This window comes from Macrotis lagotis, chromosome 1, assembly GCF_037893015.1.
Source record: "Macrotis lagotis isolate mMagLag1 chromosome 1, bilby.v1.9.chrom.fasta, whole genome shotgun sequence".
NCBI classification, from domain to species: domain Eukaryota; kingdom Metazoa; phylum Chordata; class Mammalia; order Peramelemorphia; family Peramelidae; genus Macrotis; species Macrotis lagotis.
The window spans coordinates 906,226,567-906,244,182 of NC_133658.1; the positions used below are offsets into that span (position 1 = coordinate 906,226,567).

General features: G+C 50.4%; 1 protein-coding gene across 2 annotated transcripts; it reads right to left on the reverse strand.

The window, feature by feature from the left end:
* Positions 1-8,056: 8,056 nt before the first annotated feature.
* BCAM (basal cell adhesion molecule (Lutheran blood group)) lies at positions 8,057-16,846 on the reverse strand. Of its 2 annotated transcripts, none has more exons than XM_074219319.1 (15): positions 16,707-16,846; positions 14,374-14,501; positions 13,845-14,073; positions 13,520-13,590; positions 13,279-13,372; positions 12,781-12,963; positions 12,289-12,425; positions 11,835-11,994; positions 10,823-10,938; positions 10,596-10,737; positions 10,094-10,230; positions 9,582-9,720; positions 9,332-9,470; positions 8,670-8,793; positions 8,057-8,567 (listed from the first exon to the last, which is right to left on the reverse strand). In XM_074219319.1, the coding sequence occupies exons 1-15, from the start codon at positions 16,810-16,812 to the stop codon at positions 8,562-8,564; spliced, it is 1,911 nt and encodes a 636-aa protein (XP_074075420.1). In that variant the 5' UTR covers positions 16,813-16,846; the 3' UTR covers positions 8,057-8,561. The 2 variants fall into 2 exon arrangements, with proteins under 2 accessions (XP_074075420.1, XP_074075421.1); XM_074219320.1 differs by lacking the exon at positions 16,707-16,846 and adding an exon at positions 14,670-15,152 and having other exon boundaries at positions 8,060-8,567.
* Between the last annotated feature and the right edge of the window lie 770 nt (positions 16,847-17,616).

The window sequence follows — 17,616 nt, forward strand, 5'->3', positions numbered from 1 at the left end:
CACCCCTCGGTGGCCCCGCCCACGCCGCAGGTTGCCCCACTCTCCCTCCCCTCCCCCTTTCCTCCCCCCAGTCCCCAGGTTCGTGCCCCCTTCTTCCTTGGTTTCCCCCTTTCCTTCTCCATCTAGGACTCTTGGTCTCAGCATCTCTCCTGATCTGTGTCTCTAGTCTTGGGGTCTCTTGTCTCAATCTCAGCACCTCTCCTTTGTCTCTAGGTGTCTTTCTGGCTGGCCACTCAGTCTGTCTCTCTGTGGAATGGGTGTGTGCCTCTGTTTTTCACTTACACCTGGAAGTCGGTGTGGGAAAGGTGAGAAGAACTGACCCAACTTGCCCTGGGTGATGATGATGATGGTGATGTTAGTCCTTCATTCTCGAAGAATACCATGTCATCAGAGAAGGTGATGCCCTGACAAGTACATGAATTGGATTTGAACGAGGGAGTGTGCTGTGCTAAATCACCAGCCTCACTTTCTCCTCCAGAGCCATCTGGGTTCAATGGCCAGATAGGAATCAGGACAGGACGACTGCAGACGGCCCTGGATTCGATGGAATCTGGGTACCTGAATCCCCCGAAGGAGAGTGAATTAGGGTCATAGGAACCAAGAACAGAGGGAGGAGGGACCCTGCGGTTGCCTGATGGTTTCATTTCCTTCACTTCTACAGATATAACCCGTTTATCTCCTCCTCTTTCTAGCCCTGAGCCCTCCAGACACCTGCCAATTATTTCAATTCCCTAGGATGCAGTTTTTGGATCAACGATTATCACTCCTTAATGTCTCCCTGATCTCAGTTCCCAAATCTCAGCGAAGCATTTTTTTCTCTCCTCAATCCAAAAATGATTCATCTTGGTAGAGAAAACAAGAGCAAAATACGCACTGGTTTAGCCCTGCCCACTCTGTTATCTCTTAGCTTTCCTATCCCTTCTTTTATCTTTCTCTAGTTTCCCATATAGCCTTAAAAAAAAATGGCACCTTCCTTTTCATTCAGAAGACTCCTCACCAGCCTGAACCTGGTGCTACCTTTTTTTTCTTCTGGCCAAATTCTTCCAGAACCACGGTCCCCTTTTGTATCCGATCTCAATGATAGTTTTTCCTCCTAACATAATTGTTCGTAGAGTCTTGAACTGGAAGGGTCCTTAAGGATCCACTGGTCCTACTCCCTTACTTTAAGTTGAGGAAACAGAATCCTAGAGAAGCTTAATCCAAAGTTCCAAAGGTAGAAGACCGAAGAGCTGTGATTTGATTCTAAATTTATATCTTTTAAAAAAGTAATTAGGGGTGGCTAGGTGGCACAGTGGATAGAACACTGGCCCTGGAGTCAGGAGGACCTGAGTTCAAATCCAGACTCAGACACTTAATAATTCCCTAGCTGTGTGGACTTGGGCAAGCACTTAACCCCATTTATCTTGCAAAAACCTAAAAAAAAATAAATTAATTGACAAGCCTTGTCTCTTCTATCTTTGTGAATGTTTGTCTATGTGTCTCTGTTTCTGATTGAATGGCTTCCTTTCTTCACGTTCAGCATGGGTGCCTGCCTCACCCTCCAGGTAGCATAACTTGACTCCCACCTCCATAACTAGGAGTGTGCTCTCCCTTCTTAACTATCTCTAGAGTCCAATGGATAGAGCACTGGCCCTGAAATCAGAAGAACCTGAGTTCAAATTTGACCTCAGACACTTACTAAGCTACATGACCTCCAGTAAGTCACTTGACCCCAATAGTCTTGCATCTGACCATCTCCAGTTATCTTGATCCATATCTGGTGTCTAAGTCTGATACTCCATATTTCTGATCATAAATTGTTTTTATCAGTCTCTAATTGAGGTTTGTAAGTCGGAATGTTAGCTTCTGCCCTCCCAACAAGATCTGTCTCTCCAGTAATAAAGCTGAAGGCAGACTGTGTAAAGCAGCCTGGTCCCTCTCTAATTGCATTTACAAGTTTGGCTTTCACTGTTGTGTAAACAATCAGAGCAAAAACCATCCTGAGAAGGCAGGAAACTGGTCTGGTTCTCTTTTTAAGAGAATAAATTCTTATATTAATGACATTTTGAAAAGGAAAAATTGCAATGTTTTATATATCCATATCTTATCTGATAACATTAAATATCAAGGCAGAAGAGGAGACAATAATCCTGTTGCTAATTGGATCTTTGTGTGTTCTGACCTAGAATAGTTCTTATGGATGAATTAGAAACCAATGACATTTTCGAGTATTAATGTGTAACCCAATTGGTTGGCTGCCAAACTTATATGATCCTTTATGAAATTTCTATAAATATTGTTCCCTCATTAAGTTCTTGGTTAGTCTCTTTTTTTTGTTTTGTTTTGGGTTTTTTTAGGTTTTTTGCAAGGCAAATGGGGTTAAGTAGCTTGCCCAAGGCCACACAGCTAGGTAATTATTAAGTGTCTGAGACGATTTGAACCCAGGTACTCCTGACTCCAAGGCCAGTGCTTTATCCACTACGCCACCTAGCTGCCCCCCTTGGTTATTCTCTTTAATGAGACCATGCACCCATGAGAATAAAATTTTTTTCTTTTGTTTTTTAATTTAATATTTATTCTCATTTTGTACAAATGATTTTTTATACTTAATAAAATATTCTTGTTTAAGAATAAACAAAATACCCCCTCCCCCCAAAAATGTAGATTCGATTGAGTGATGAAGTAAAGGGGAGAGAAAAAAATTAAAATTAAAAAAATAGTAATAATTGTAGGTATGGCTAGGTGGCGCAGTGGATGGAGCACTAGCCCTGGAGCCAAGAGCACCCGAGCCCAGATCTGGCCCCATAAACCCAACAATCACCCAGCCATGTGACATGCAAGCCACCCCAAACCCACTGCCCTGCAAAAACCAAAAAAAGAAAAAAAGACCCAAAATAAAATAAAATATTAATAATAGTAGGGGTGGCCAGGTGGCAGACCTTGAGCCAGGAGCACCCGGGTTCAAATTCAGCCTCAGACACCCAGAGATAACCCTGCTATGTGGCCCCAGGCAGGCCACCCAGCCCCATTTGCCCTGCACCCCCCAAAAAAAATAATAATAATAAAAAATATGCTTCAGTCTGTGTTCCAACACTACCAACTCTGTCACGGGTAGATCACATTCCTTATGATAAGTCCATCACAAAAATTACTTCCATATTTTTCCACCATTGCTACTGCTGATCACAACTCCCTCCTTTCATTATTTCTCTACTACCATGTGCTATATTTTCCCAGAGAATAAAATTTCATGGATAAAAGTAACTTTTTGTTATTTCATTTTTAGCCTAAGAAAATTATGGTTAATATTGGCCATTGGCCCCAGATGGCATAGGAAGAGAAAGTGAGGCTCACTTAAATCCAATTCACGTGCATGTCAGGGTATCCTTTCCCTGATCTTATAGTTTTCTTTAAGAAAGAACAAACATTATTATCTCTAGAATCCTGGACCCCCCCACTCCCACCCCCACTTTGTGTTTTAATAGATAAATGGAGTCTAAAAGGTCTGCCTTCAGATCTGGTCTCTGATACATACTTGATTACTCAGTGTATAATCCTAGGTAAGTGATTTGACTTTCCTAAGCTTCAATATTTTCCTCACCTATATAATGAGGATAATATCTCAGGGGGTTGTGAAGAGCTTCAGATTTCAGATCATATAGTTTTGGTTTTAAAAAGCTTAGACCTCCAAGTTAAAACTCCCCTCTCTGAATATAAGCTGGTTAGTTCACTAAGCCTTAGAAACTGTCTCCTCCTTTCTGACTTTGCAGTTGGATTGCCTCCTGGATAAATGTTCATTCAGCTGAAGTCTCTGCCTGTCTGTTTCCATCTTTTGCTTCTCTGTATGTCTGCACATCTAGATTGTCTATGTTTTCATCCCTGTATTCTATCTAGCCTCTCCTGGGAATCCTCAAGAACAGGTCAGAGTCTGCAGTTGTTCCCAGTGCCACAAGGGGGCAGCACAGATCTACCCCCAATTTGGTCGTAGTTCTAACAGTCAGCCTGTGAAAGCTAGAGGGTTGTGGGAACGAAGGGACTGGATTTCCTTGGCTCTCTGGTTTTCCTTGCACCCTTTGATCTCACTGTCTCTTAGTAGCCTATCTTTTCTCTCTCTCTTATTCTCTCTATGTGTGTGTGGGGGGAGGGGGATGGGATTGGCGGTTTGGGGCATAATCCTCTCCTATGGGGTCCTTTATATTCTGAATCCCCTTTAGCCATGGTCTCTGGGTCTCCTATTTCTCTGCAGGATCATCTCTCTGTTGTACCACTCTTCTATGCATCTCCTTTTCTCTCTGACCTCCTGCCTCTTCTGGTTTCTCCTTTAGCCTCTCTCACCTGTTCTGTCTGGTGCTATTCTTTGTCTCTGACCCATTAGGCTTTTTGCGGCAATGGAAAGTAGGTGGATGCTGGGTCAAAGGACCTAGTTTCAAATACTGCCTCATAAATATGACCTTTGGGAAAAGTCATTTAAACCTTTTCAACCCTCACTCCCATTTTATCTCTTTAGTCCAAACCTTGAGATGGGATTTCTCCTTGTCAAAGACACAGAACAGGACTGGCAGAGAACATTGAAATCCAACCCCCTCATCTTGCAGGGGAGGAAGTTGATCAGCCCAGAGATGGGGGACTTGTTCAGAGTCACGAAGCTAATGAGAGAGAACTCAGACCAACTGACTCTCAAGCTATTTATTTATTTATTATAATGATAGTTCTTGTGTCAAAACCACCTCATAGCTCCTTCAACAGGGCCTTCCAGAATAGGGGTCTTCGGACTTAAAAAACTCTCATTTATTTTGAGAGTGGAGGGTGGGGTGGGCCTCTGGGTCAGAGAAGAGAATTGCATTATCTGGATATTCTTCCGACTTGGTGCTTCTTATTTTGTTACTGTCTTAATTTGTCTCATTGTTTCTGCCTATAGAACAGAGTATCACAGCTGGGAAGGCCCATAGAACAGGGAATGTCAGAACTGGGAGGGCCCAGGGAATGTCAGAATTGAAAGTTAGAACACAGACTATCAGAGGCAGAGAGACTTAGAGTATGGTATATCGGAGGATCCTTAGAACATGAAATGTCAAAGCTGAGAGAAACCTTCAAAGAACCCAGTATTGTTGGGAAAAAAGAGGGGATCTTAGAAACCATCTATTTTAAGCTCCCCATTTACAAATGGGCACCCTGAAGTCCAGAGGGGGGAAGGGATTTGTCTAAGATTAGACATTAAAGTGGCAGCAGGGATTGGGTCTCTGCCTTAGGCCTCTGGACTCCTGCCTTAGTCTTTCTCTCCTGCTTTGAGAAGCTCTGCCTCTCTCCCACACACACCTCTTAACATTCCTGTGGTCACTGAGAAGAGAAACTGCCCACTGGACCTATCTCTGTGGTGTGAAATGATGCTGACCACACCTGTACTCCAGCCCTTATCTCAGTAGCTCCCATTTCTCTGGCTGTTTTAAAATTCAAGATATCTGCCACACAAAAAAGTTAGCCTCACAAGTTGTGGCTCCCTCTTTGTACAGATAAGGAAACTGAGGCTAGAAATGTCTGTGGGAGATGAGGAGCAACAGATTCTCATCTTCCTCTCAGTCTGACTTTCCTTGACTCTCTAAATTTCTCTAAGAACTGGTCCCCAGAAAGGAGGTAGTTTGGAAGAGTGGGAAGAGGCCTGTGCTGGGGTTTAAGATAAGGAGATCCCAGACTCTTGCACAAATCCCTGCCCTTCTCTGGACCTTAGTTTCCCATCATTTATAAAATGGGTTCTTTTGGTTCCCCAATCTAGGATTTTTTTTTTGAATGGTGCATAAGGGAGAAGGGAAGGGAAAGCATTCTGTGTAGACATTATGCAAATGAGGCCAGTCATATGTAAATATATGCCATTCCCCTGCTGGGCATGGAGCCTGGGGCTTCCCTTTATTAGCTGGGAGCAGGTGCTGGGCGGGCTACCCTGTGACTGTCCATTGGGGTATGTGTAGTAGATGGGGGGACTCCGGTGACTCTCCACCCCCTACCATCTGTCTTTCCTCAGATCTCAGTCTGCCCATCTGCCCCAGAGGGTCTCTTCTGTCCAGCTGAGGTTCGGACTCTCCCCTTGGGTGTCTCTCCCTCTCCCTCTCCCCTTAGTTGCTGTCTGTCTTCCCATTAACCTCTCTCCCTTTTTCTGAGATTTTTCCATCTCTCTCTCTCAGCAATGGGTCTAGAACCTTAATGACCATCTCATTAAGATGCCAGAATTCAGGATCCAGGCTGCCCATGATGGAAGCGGAATCTTCCATCCACCTCACTGGGGGGAGGAGGAGCCTCCCATGTCCTAGAGCCTGGGCAGCTCCCTGGGTTAAGAAGCTTTTCCCAAATTGGTCTCTTTGTAATTTCCTCCCATTGTTCTTGACTCTGCTCTCTGGGGCCAGACTGAGCAAAGCTGATGTGTCTCCTTCATGGGACAGTCTTTCAGAAAGACAGTTCTAGTATTCCTGATTCTTCTCTTCTCCAGGTTAAACAATCTGCAGCAGGATTCCACCCAGCGTGTTTGGTCCTGATTCTGGCCCCCTTAGGTGCTCCCCAGAGCTAAGCCCTTCCTCCTGAGGCAGCCGGATCCCATCCTCTCCAGGTGATCTGATCCCCGGAGCTGATCCTCTCGATGTGGCCCAATTCTCTTGTATTGGAAGGGAAAGACCCCCTCCCCTGGAAAGGGAATAGAACGCAGCAAGAAAGTAGCAGGGTGAGGAAATGGGAATCTCAGTTTACTTTGGTCTCTTAATGTTTCTTTCTCGTATACTTTTTTTTCAGTATCTAATTGTTTTGGTTCGTTTATCTGGTAAAACCAGTCTCAGAATTGGAAAGTCCCTCAAAAGAAACACAGGATGTCAAAGTTGGGAGGAATTTTAGACCAGGGAATAACAGAACTGGGAGAGCCCTTAAAACAGAGAATATCAAAGCTAAAAAAGGAGCTTAGAATGTCAGAGCTGAGAGGGAACCTTAGCCCCTAGAATATTAGAACTGGGAGGACTCTTAGAGCAAAGAATGTCTGAGCTGAAAAGGGGCTTAGAACCCAGAATGGCAGACCTGGGAGGGAACCTTAAAATGGACCATGTCAGAGTTGTGAGGACCCTTAGAACAGAGAATGTCAGAGCTGAAAAGCAGTTTAGAAGCTAGATTATCCAAACTGGGAGGGAACATTAAACCCTAGAATATCAGAACTGGGAGGAAACCTTACAACCTAGAACATCAAAGTTGGGATGAAACCTTAAGCCCTAGAATAAAAGAACTGGGAGGATCCTTAGAGCAAAGAATGTCAAAGCTGAAAAGGAGTTTAGAACCTAGAAAGTCAGAACTGGGAGGGAACCTTAGAATGGACAATATCAGTTGTGAGGTTCCCTTAGAACAGAGAATGTCAGAGCTGAAAAGTAGTTTAGAAGCCCGAAACTTTTGTCCAAACTGGGAGGGAACCTTAGATTCTAGAACATCAGAACTGGGAAGGAACCTTAGAATGGACAAGGTCAGAGTTACAAGGACCCTTAGAACAGAGCATGTCAGAGCTGGAAGGGAACCTAGAACCTAGAACTCAGTGTGATTGGTGGTGGTGTGGGTCACATTATATTTTTGAATGGCCATTGAATTCTATCTGCGGTCCTAGAGGAGTTTGGATTGGGTGAAGAGGTCCAGGAGAGCTAAAACAGAACAAAAGGGGAGTGACGTTTAACAGATGGGGAAATAGAGATGGAAAGTAGAGGTTTGCTCAAGGCCACTCAACACTGGAACTGAGATGGGACCTGAAGCCGGCAGTCCCAGCTCAAGATTTCCCATGGTGTTGTGCTCCCCCACCCTCTGACTGTTTTCTCCTTCCATATTCAGACTTGGTCTCCAGCCTCTCCCTAGGGCCCTCTAACCAGCAGCTGCAGGAACAATTCTCTCCATCAGTTTTTTGGCCTCTCGGGCTCAGCCCTTAAAACCCTTAAAGGGGGGTAGCACCCCTCCCAAGGTCACACCCCACCATACCTCAGGCACCCCCCCTTCCCTCATTAATTTTCCCCCGATTCATTTCCTTCCAATGTTGGTCAGCTGTTTCCGGAGATTGGGAATGGAGGTTGGGTAGTGGGGTCCGGAATAGGCGGGGCAGATTGCATCTCCCACTCTTTCCCAAGGGCCCCCAGGCAGTGAGTTCCGAGGCTGGGGGAGTGGGTGGGCTGTTGGAACGCCTTTATTTAGTCTCCAGTGTTTTTGACCAAGGTGAAGGAAGGGTGAGGGGGTGGGCAGGGATCCAGTGTCGGACTGTACAGTAGAAGGGAGGGAGGGCAGACCTCAGAGGCTGGTAAAAATAGCTCCCTCCACTGACCCCCTCCTCCCAGGGCCAGGCCCCAGGCCAGAAGCCAAGGGATATTTCAGGGGCTGGGGGAAGGAGGTTCTCATCTCTGAAGGGCGGGCCAGCCCAGGCCCTATCTCATATCCCAAGTCTTAAGCAAGGGAAGGAAGCCATGGGGGAAGGGGGACTGGGACCAGGTTGAGGGTACTCCCCTGCATCCCCCACTGCAAAGAGCTTTCTCTGAGGCTGGCGAAAGACTGGGAGTGTGGCCGAGGCCCCGCCAGAGTCCTGAGGCTCAGCACTGTGGAAGGGCAAACAGAAGGCCTGGGGTTAGGAGATTCTGCCCCCACAGTGTCTCCCCTTCCCCGCTCCCTCCCTGAGCCGGGGCTCTCTGGTGGCTAACCTCATCCCCAAAACTATGGCCTCCGCGGCCGCTGCCTCCTCCTCCACCTGCACCTCCTGACAGTAGGCCTGTCTGCTCTGGGCGGTCCATGCCAGGCCGGCCGGGCTCCTGCTCAGGAGGCAGTCTGGGAAAGAGAGGAATGGGAAAAATGGTCGAGAACAAGAATCCAGAAAGGACAGGATCTTTGTCAGGGAGCCCTCGGGATGAGGGGGCCTGGTCAAGCAAAAACAAGGTGAAGGTCAGGGTCCCAAAGCACAGAACCATTAGGACTCTGGGCTATCTCCCAGATCTGGGTTGGGCTGGCCTCCCTCTCTTTCTCTGACTCTTGCCCCCCCACCCCGATTTTCTCCCAAATTCAACCCAAGTACAGCCTCCTCTGAGAGTCCTCATTGCCCCATTCCACCCTTCCCCACCCTCCTCTCCCCATTAATAGCACTTCTTCCCTTCCCAGAAACCTCGATTTATTTGTTTTAGATTTTTTACTTCTTTATCTGTGTTGGCCCACCCAGCCCCTGCCTGGCCTAGGATGGGTGCTGAGGTATGCTTCCTGAAGGAATGAAGAGGGTCAGGGTCAGAAGGGGTAGAAAGCAGGGGAGGGCTAGGGGCAGGGATCCCAAGGGAAGGCAGAGCCTGGAATATGGGGATCAGTGGCCCAAACTCACGGGGGCACCTTCTCCCGGCTCTGGCAGCAGCGACCCTTGCGACGCATACAGTAGAACAGGGCTACAACCAGGAGTAGGAGCCCCACACTGACAGCAGCTGCCATCACCGCCACACCTGCCTGGGGGGACTGTGAGGCCACTGAAGGAGAAGGAAAGGGGTCACTGTCACCCCATAGCCCCTGACTTGGTAGCCCCAGGGTTCCTCCTCAAGGGAGGCTCTCTCCCCTGCCCCTTAGGGAGATATGCTCACCTGACTCAAAGTGGAAGGTATGGTTCCTAACACCCAGGTTGTTGGAGGCAAAACAGATGACCCCGTCCCTAGTCAAAGACCCTGTCACCTTCAGTTTCAGAGAGCTCTGGACCCAGTCATCATCAATGACTCTGTTTACCTGTGAAGGGCAGAGGTTAAGAGGCTGGGGGCTCCCATACCAACATTCCTGATAGAAAGGCAAGTTAGGGGCAGCTAAGTGGATACAGCACTGGCCCTGGAGTCAGGAGAACCTAAGTTCAAATCTGGCCTCAGACATTTAATAATTACCTAGCTGTGTGACCTTGGGCAAGCCACTTAACTCCATGGCCTTCAAAAGTTAAAAAAAAAAGGCAAGACACCCAACTCCTCAAGATGTCAATGAGACCCAGGTAACTGGCTTCCTGAGGTGTCAGGGACTGCTCATCCAGACAGCATTCTCCTCTGAGGTAACCCCCAGATTCTATAGTCCCTAGGGAGGGGATTCAGGGGATGAGGGCAAGAGGGTCTCTTACTGGTTCCCCTTGCCGATTCCAACTCAGCTTTGGTGTTGGGTGTGCCCGGGCAGAACAGGTTAGGGTCACTTCATCCCCTTCAGTCCAGCCACTGCTGCCTTGAGGCTGCATCTCCCCTGACTTCAGCTCTGGTTCTCCTGGATGGAAAGACAGAAACAAAGAAAGAGGCAGATAGTGGGGGGACACCCAGAAAGAGAGACAGAGAAAGGGGAAATACAGAGATAAAGAAGGGAACAGAGAGAAAGATAGAAAGGGGCAGATAGAGAAGGAAAGAAAAAGAAAGAACAAGACTCAGAGATGGAGAGAAAGAGGAGAGAATCAGTGAAGAGAGACATGGTCAGGTGACAGAGAGAAAGACCAAGGGAGGGAATTATAAGACAAAGAAACAGAGAGAAGCAAAGATACAGTAAATAGGGAGTGCAGGGCCCTGCACCCCTCTCTTCTTTCTTTGGGTTCCAGGATTCCCTTTCTGCCCGCTCCTCTCTCCAGACCCTGGAATTACCCTCGACAAGCAGCTGCAGGTGCCGGGTCCTGGTGAGCCCAGGAAGCTTGGGTATTGAGGCCTCACAGGTATAGATGCCAGCCGAGTTGAAGGAGACATTGGTGAGAGTGAGGTGGGGAGTTTGAGTCTGGGGGATGGAGTCCTGGGTGAAGAGAGTTGAAAAGATAGAGAGTGTGGGAGAGGGCCAAGGGGAGAGGAGGGTTGAGAAGTCAAGCTGACTGGCTCACCTTAGTCCACAGGACTTCTGGGGTTGGATCCCCAGAGACCAAGCAGTCCAACTCTACAGTGCCCTTGAGGGGCACCGTCACATTCTCCCCAGGACTCAGTTTCAGGGGGTCCAGATCTAGAGGGTGAGACAAAATAGAGGATTAAGTGGAGAGAGAGAGAGAGAGAGAGAGAGAGAGAGAGAGAGAGAGAGAGAGAGCGAGCAAATAGATTGGTTCAATTTTCCCTCAATGTGCTGGACCTTTCTGGAGGTAGATAGAAAGGGAGCCCTTATTCTTGGAGGCTATAGAGGAAGTGACAATTCACTTAAAAATGAATGAGATTCTCAGAGCCTCAAAAGGCAACTAAGAGAGTTGGGCAAGGTGTTCTAGCAGGGAAAGCATTGAACTGGTAGTTAGTAGGACCTGAATTTGAATCCTGTCTCAGCCTCTTCCTGACTGGATGACCTTCCCTAGGTGAATCACTGAAACTCTCTGCCTCAGTTTTCTCATCTTTAAATGGAGATAGTAATGGCCCCAAGTATTGGTAATAAGAGTACTCTTAGGATCTAGCATGTGTCCAAAGGGTTTTGCTAACAGTGCTCTATGAACATGAGCCACTGCATTAGTACCCCAGAGTGATGAAGAGATGCTCAGGGTTCTTAAGATCACTGAGTCTCAGAGGGAGAAGGGTTTTGACAATTGTCAAATTCGACACTTTTCATTTAGGTGGTGCCACAGTACATAGAGTGCCAGGTCTGGAATCAGCAATGATTCCTCTTCATACGTGCAAATCTGGCTTCAAACATGCCTAGCTACGTGACCCTGGACAAGTCACTTCACCCTCTTTGCCTCAGTTACCTCATCTGTAAAATGAGCTGAAAAAAGGAAATGGTAAACCAATCCAGTATCTTTGTCAGGGAAACTCCTGAAAGGGGTCATAGAGAGTTGGGACAGGGCTGCAATATTCCAGAAGGGTAAGAAGAGAACAGGTTAGGGAAAGATCCTGGCCATTCCCTCCTTTGTTCCTGCTCACATCCCACATGGATCTCCAACTTTTGGATCAGTTCCACCTCCAAAGCTGCATCAAAATCGGCCACCTCACACTGGTAGAGGCCGCTCTGGTTCCGGGAGACTCTCCAGAGGGTCAGGTTGCCGTTTGTATTAGTGTCTAGTGATTTTTCTTCCATCTTTTCCTGGTAAAGACAAGGAAAAGAAATGCATCCTCACCCCCTCTGCATCCTCAGGGGGCTAGAGATCGGGTGGGAAGTTGGCCAGGATCCCGATATCTGGAGCTATCCCAGGGTACCAGGGCTTACCCTAGGACAGAGGGGCAAGACAAAGAGAAACTGAAGGCAGGAATCAGGGAGGGGGGATTCCAGGAGGGGGCATTGTGATTATTTCAAGAGAGAAAATTAAGGGTTATTTTAAGGAAGGAGAGCTGGATTGGGGTCTAGGGTCATTCATTCTCCCAACGAAGTAGAGGGTACCTGCTTCAGGGTGAAGATGTACTCAGGAGTTGGGTTGCCATCTCCCCGACAAAACAGGTTGACGGTGTCCCCCTCTCGGACCCAGCCTCCAGGGGCTGCTGGGCTGTCCACCCAGAACTGTACATTCTCTGTAGGGTCTGTTGGGGGTGGTGGTGGTAGGAGTAGGGAAAGGACTCAGAAGGTAGGTTTGGGATTGTGAAGTCAAGATAGGAATCAAAAGGGGGTCCAGAAGTCAGGGTCAGGTCAGTGGCTGGGGTTACTCTTCAGTGTCAGAGTCTTGGCCACTCTGCTATGGTCAGGGGTAGTAGAATTGGGCTTAGTTGGTGAGGTCAGAGATCAGTCTGGGTCAGAGGTCAGGGATCAAGCTCATGGTAAGGAGGTCAGAGGGTGACATAAGTATGTGATGCACCATCAGGTCAGGGGTCAGAACCTGTCCACTGTCCTGTGAGTCAGTGGTTGGGGAGGGCAGAGGTCAGGGGTTAAAGTGCTCACAGTGCAACGTGAGATAGAAGGGTGTGGCATCTTGCTGGCCCTGCTGGCCATTGGGCAGAAGGTAGGTGGCCCTGCAGTGGAAGGCAGCATCTCGATCAGCCTTCTTGGGCCGAAGGTACAGGACACTGGTGAGGGAGTGGAGCCCAGAGGCCTCTCGGACAGTGCGGCTCACAGTGTAAAGCTCTGCAAACAACAGGATCATGGGGGGCCCGTCAGACACCGACCAGACCTCCCCCCAAATAAAGTGTTCCCCAGGCATGAGGGGAGTGTGAAGGGGAGAGCATCAGGTTTGAACGTTGCCTCTGATACTTTCCCAAATTCCCATTTATAGGAAATCTTTGAATCTCAGTTTCCTCTCTTGTAGAATGATTGGGTTGTGCTAGATGCTCCCTGAGTTCAGGTTCTCAATTCTACCAGGATAGGGATTACCTGGGCTGGAACAAGTCCATCCCTCCCACTTTGTCCATCTCCCCACATGCAGGGATCCCCAAAACTCACCCTTATTCTTCAAAGAAATTTCTAGGGCTTCCCCATCCCGATACCAAGTGATGTTGGGAACAGGGTTGCCATTTCGGCTGGTACAGGTGGCTATCTGGAGGAGGAAGCTGGCATCAGACTTGTGGGACTTGAGTGCCTGGGTTCCCTACTTCTGCCCCCATTGGAGCTCCAGGTAGCCCCTCCCCTACAGGGACCCAGGAGTTTCAGCCCTCAGGTTTCTTCTTTCAGGGCACTCTCCTACCTCAGGAGCTTCTTCGTCAAGCACTGAAATCGTTCCTTTGTTTGGAATAACCTCAGGGGGCTCAGGGGCCACTGGAAGGGATGGGGAAGAAGGGGTCCCATCAATGAGAAGTTCCTCCTTCCTCTAACCCCAAAATGTAGTTCATCTCTCTTTTCCCATCATTCTCCGCCTCCACCATATTTTTTCCCTTTCAGCTTCCCCTTATTTTCTGTCCATCTCTTTTCCTTTATCTGTTTCTCTACCCATCTTTCCTGGCATTCTGCTCTGGCTCCTAGACAGCCACCCTCCCCCTTCTCTCTCTTCCAGGAAGACCTCCAGGACTCACCTAAGACTCTCAGGTGGCTCGTCCCCTGCCCCTTTTCTCCTGCCCCAGTAAGGACATGACATGAGTAATCTTGCTCATTAGTCATGTCGACTGAGAATAGGTGCAGGGACCCATTGGGATGCATTTGAAAGGAAACACTTGACTTTAGATTGGGTTCCCCACTTGTCTTCAGAGCTCCCATCTTTCCTACAGCCAAGACCAATGGAGAGGTGTTTCCTGAACGGTCGGTCTGTGGGGAAACCATTGGGAAAGAAAGGTTTGGGATATCAATGGGAAGCCCCAGGCTTCCTCTTTTCTCTCTTTTGTTGGCCATCCTCCATCTGTTCTTTTCGTGTGCCCCCCCCCCCACAAGTCTTTCTTCTTCAGCTTCTGGTTTTTTCTCTCTGTTGGTCTCTCTCAATTTCTCCCTCTTGCTCTCTCAATCACTTCCCTTCCTCATGTACATAGTTTCTTTTTGATTTTTCTCTCTCTCTGGCCACTAATCATCTATCCGTCTTTGAATTTCCTTCCCTCCAATCTGGTCACTCACAATACGCCACTCCAGGGTTAAGTGGTCTTTGCTTCCAGCCCCAGAGAGGGAGCAGTTCAGGGTCACTGACTCCCCTTTCATGACTTCCACCAAGGGAGGTGCTGATACTCGAATCTCGGTTTGGACACCTGGAGGTGGGGGAAGGTGGGGGGAGGTGGGGGGAGGCGGGTGGAAAAACAGAGAGATTTGAAGATCCCATTTCTGGATTCTCATCATCATTAAGGACCCCAAGTCACCCAAGTCCTCAACTCCTGTTCTCTCAGGAACCCAGATTTCTTGAACTCCCGACCCCTCACCTGCTCAAGGACCCAGGCCCCCAGCCCTGTCCGGGTGGTTAAGGGGAATGAGGTATCCATCAGGTATCCATCTCACCCAAGCTAAAGGGAGGAGAGAAATGAAAAGGGTGGGAGGGGTACTGTCTGTCCTTTCCCTTTTATAGATCTCTCTCTCTCTCTCTCTTTGGATTTCTTTGAGCCTCTTCCTACTGGGGTCTCTGTCTTTGTGCTTCTCAGATTAGGTTTCTTAGTCTTTTGGTCTCTTTGCCCCAGATGCTTTGGATCTGATGGATCTCCTAGACTATATCTCTGTGACTCTCATATTTAATGATCTCTTAAGTTCTGCTATCTCTGTGACTTGTTTCTTAGTCTCTGTGGGGTCTCTGGGTGCCTAGGGTGGGTAGGTAGTAGGCAGCCCCCTATTTGTGGCCTCCTGGGAGCAGGGGGGAGAGTTGGAGAAGGGAGGAGGTGGTAGATGAGGGGGGGACAGGGCTGGGCAGGTTTCAGGAATGTAGGAGGGGTGGGGCCAGCCCAGACCTGTCTCAGCTAGGCACAGCCCCTTCCTCTTCCCCCCTCCCATCAAATCCTTTTCTTTCACCCCTCTGGGAGGGGAGAGGTAAGGAGAGATGAGTCATGAGAAGGGAAAAAAGGAGGTCCCGGGAAGATGTTGAGGGAACAGGGACTGGGGGGGGGGGGAGGTCCAGATGTCTGGGTCCCTGAAGGGATGGGGGCACTGCAGGGCTCAGGTGCCCAGACCTACAGGAATGAGAATGCTGGGGTCCCTGCCCTAAGGGAGGTGGTGGAGGAGCCAGGAGTCTGGGTCCTGAGGTGATGGGACCTGAGAGCTTGAGCTCAAGGCTCCCTGAGAATACTTGTTCAGGGTCCGGACGAGGAGATTGGTCCAGGTACATGCAGAGAAACACAGGCCCTTGGGGTGGGCATCCCACACAGTCCTGCTCTTCCAGTTCCTTGCCAGGCCCCACCCAGCCCCAGGGGTTTAGGATTTGCTGAGTGATGGCTGGCAGGGGAAGGAGCAGAGGGCTTGTGGGAGGCTGGGCACTCCGGGGCCAGGGTCCTGGCAACCCAGCAGGCTTTGGGGGCTTTGGGTCCCCTTGCCCTTCCAGAGTTGGCTCTGACTTTTTTCTGTGTCCCTCTCTCTGCTCATCTGGTACCCCCATTTCTCTTGCTCTTCCCGTGTTTCTGTCTCTGGGCTCCCTTGTGCTTCTGTCCACCCCCCCCCATCTTTCTCTTCCCTCTCCAGCCTCCCCCCATGCCTCTGTTTCTGCCCTCTCCCACGAAGTGCACTCTCTGTCTCCACCAGGACCCCTATTCGTGTCTCTTCTGTTCCTCAGTCTCTCTCTATCTCCCTCTAGTCCCAGGGTCTCTGGACTTAGCCCCTTCCGCCCTCCAGGTGTGTTTGGGTGGGGGTGGGGTGGCACCAGGAAGTGGGGACAGGAGGGGAGGGGACGTGCTCCAACTTTGCCCGGGTCCCCGTCGGGCTGGCCGGCCGAGAGGCTCCTGACCTGCCCGGTCTCCACCCAGTTCAGCCGCCTGCGGTCCCGGACGCACCTGCCGGAGGGGCTCCCTCTCCGGGTGGGGGCTGTGGGGCAGGGGAGTGGGGGGGGGAGAGGTGTGGATGAGGGGGTGGGGTGAGAAGGGTGGGAATGAAGGGGAGTGGGAGTGAGGGATTGGGGTGAGGGGATGGGATAAGGAAGTGGGGGTGAGTGGGGTGTGAGTGAAAAGGGTGGGGGGTGCGGAGAGTAGGGGTGAAGGGAGTGAGGGGATGGGGTAAGGGGGTGTAAGGGTGAGGGGGTGGGGGTGGGGGGCAGCCCACCCGTTCTCTCCAGGGCTCCCCGGCGCCCCCTCCTCCCCGAGATGTCCGCGCCCGCCCTTCGGGATCCTCTCTCCAGCTGGCACCACGCAGCTGCCCCTGGGGCTTGCGTTCCCGGGAGTTCTCCCAAAGCGCTTCCCAAGGGCCCCTCCTTCGATCGCGCTCCACGCCCCCCTGGTTGCATCCCCCCGCTGCCACTGGGCGCCTGGGCTCTCCCGATCACCTACCTGGGGCTCCCCCGAACAGCAGCGCCAGGAGCAGGAGGCGCGGGGCCCGGCGGGGGCCGGGGCCGGGGCGGGGGCTGGAGGCCCGGCCCGGGCCCGGGGGCTCCATGATGCCGCGGGCTGCAGGGGAGGCGGCGTCTGGCCCAAAGGCACCGCTGGCTCCTCCGAGTCTCTCTCGCTGGGGACGCAGCTTCCAGAGGAGCGGGAGGCCCCGCCCCCAGGCCCCGCCCCTACCTCCCCCCCTTCCTCCGGGGCCCCCAAAGTCCCCCCCTCCACCAGCCCGGGCTCCCAGCCAGGACCTCCCACCGCCGCCCGCCCGCAGGCCGCCTCGACCTCCTCCTGGCCGGCCACTGGCCAATCCAGTCCCGGCTCCCACCGTGGCCTGGGGGGAGCCGTCTCCCGGGCGGATCGGGAGCACCCAGATCGACTGGTCATTTCCAGTCTGGCAAGGGACTTGCTCTGAGCTGGGCTGGGCTCTCCTGATTTGACCAATGCCCTGGGCTGGGTTCTCCTCGTCTGACCAGTGTTCTAGGTTGGGTTCTCCCAGTCTGATCAGTGACTTGACCTGGGTTCTCCCAGTCTGACCAATCCTGAGTTGAGTTCTCCCAGTCTGATCAGTGACTTGGATTGGGTTCTCCCCATTTGATTAGTGACCTAGGCTGGGTTCTCCCAATGTGAACAGTGACCTAGACTGACCAATACACTGAATTGGGCTCTCCCTGTCTGACTAGTGACATAGGCTAGCTTCTTCCAGTCTGACCAGTGAGTTGGACTGGGCTCTCCTTGTCTGACCAGTGATTTAGACTGAGTTCTCTCAGGCTGACCAGGGACTTGGCCTGGCCGCCCTCAGTCTGAGCATTGACCTGAGCTGAGTTCTCTGACCAGTAACCTGGGTGAGTTCTACCAGTCTGAC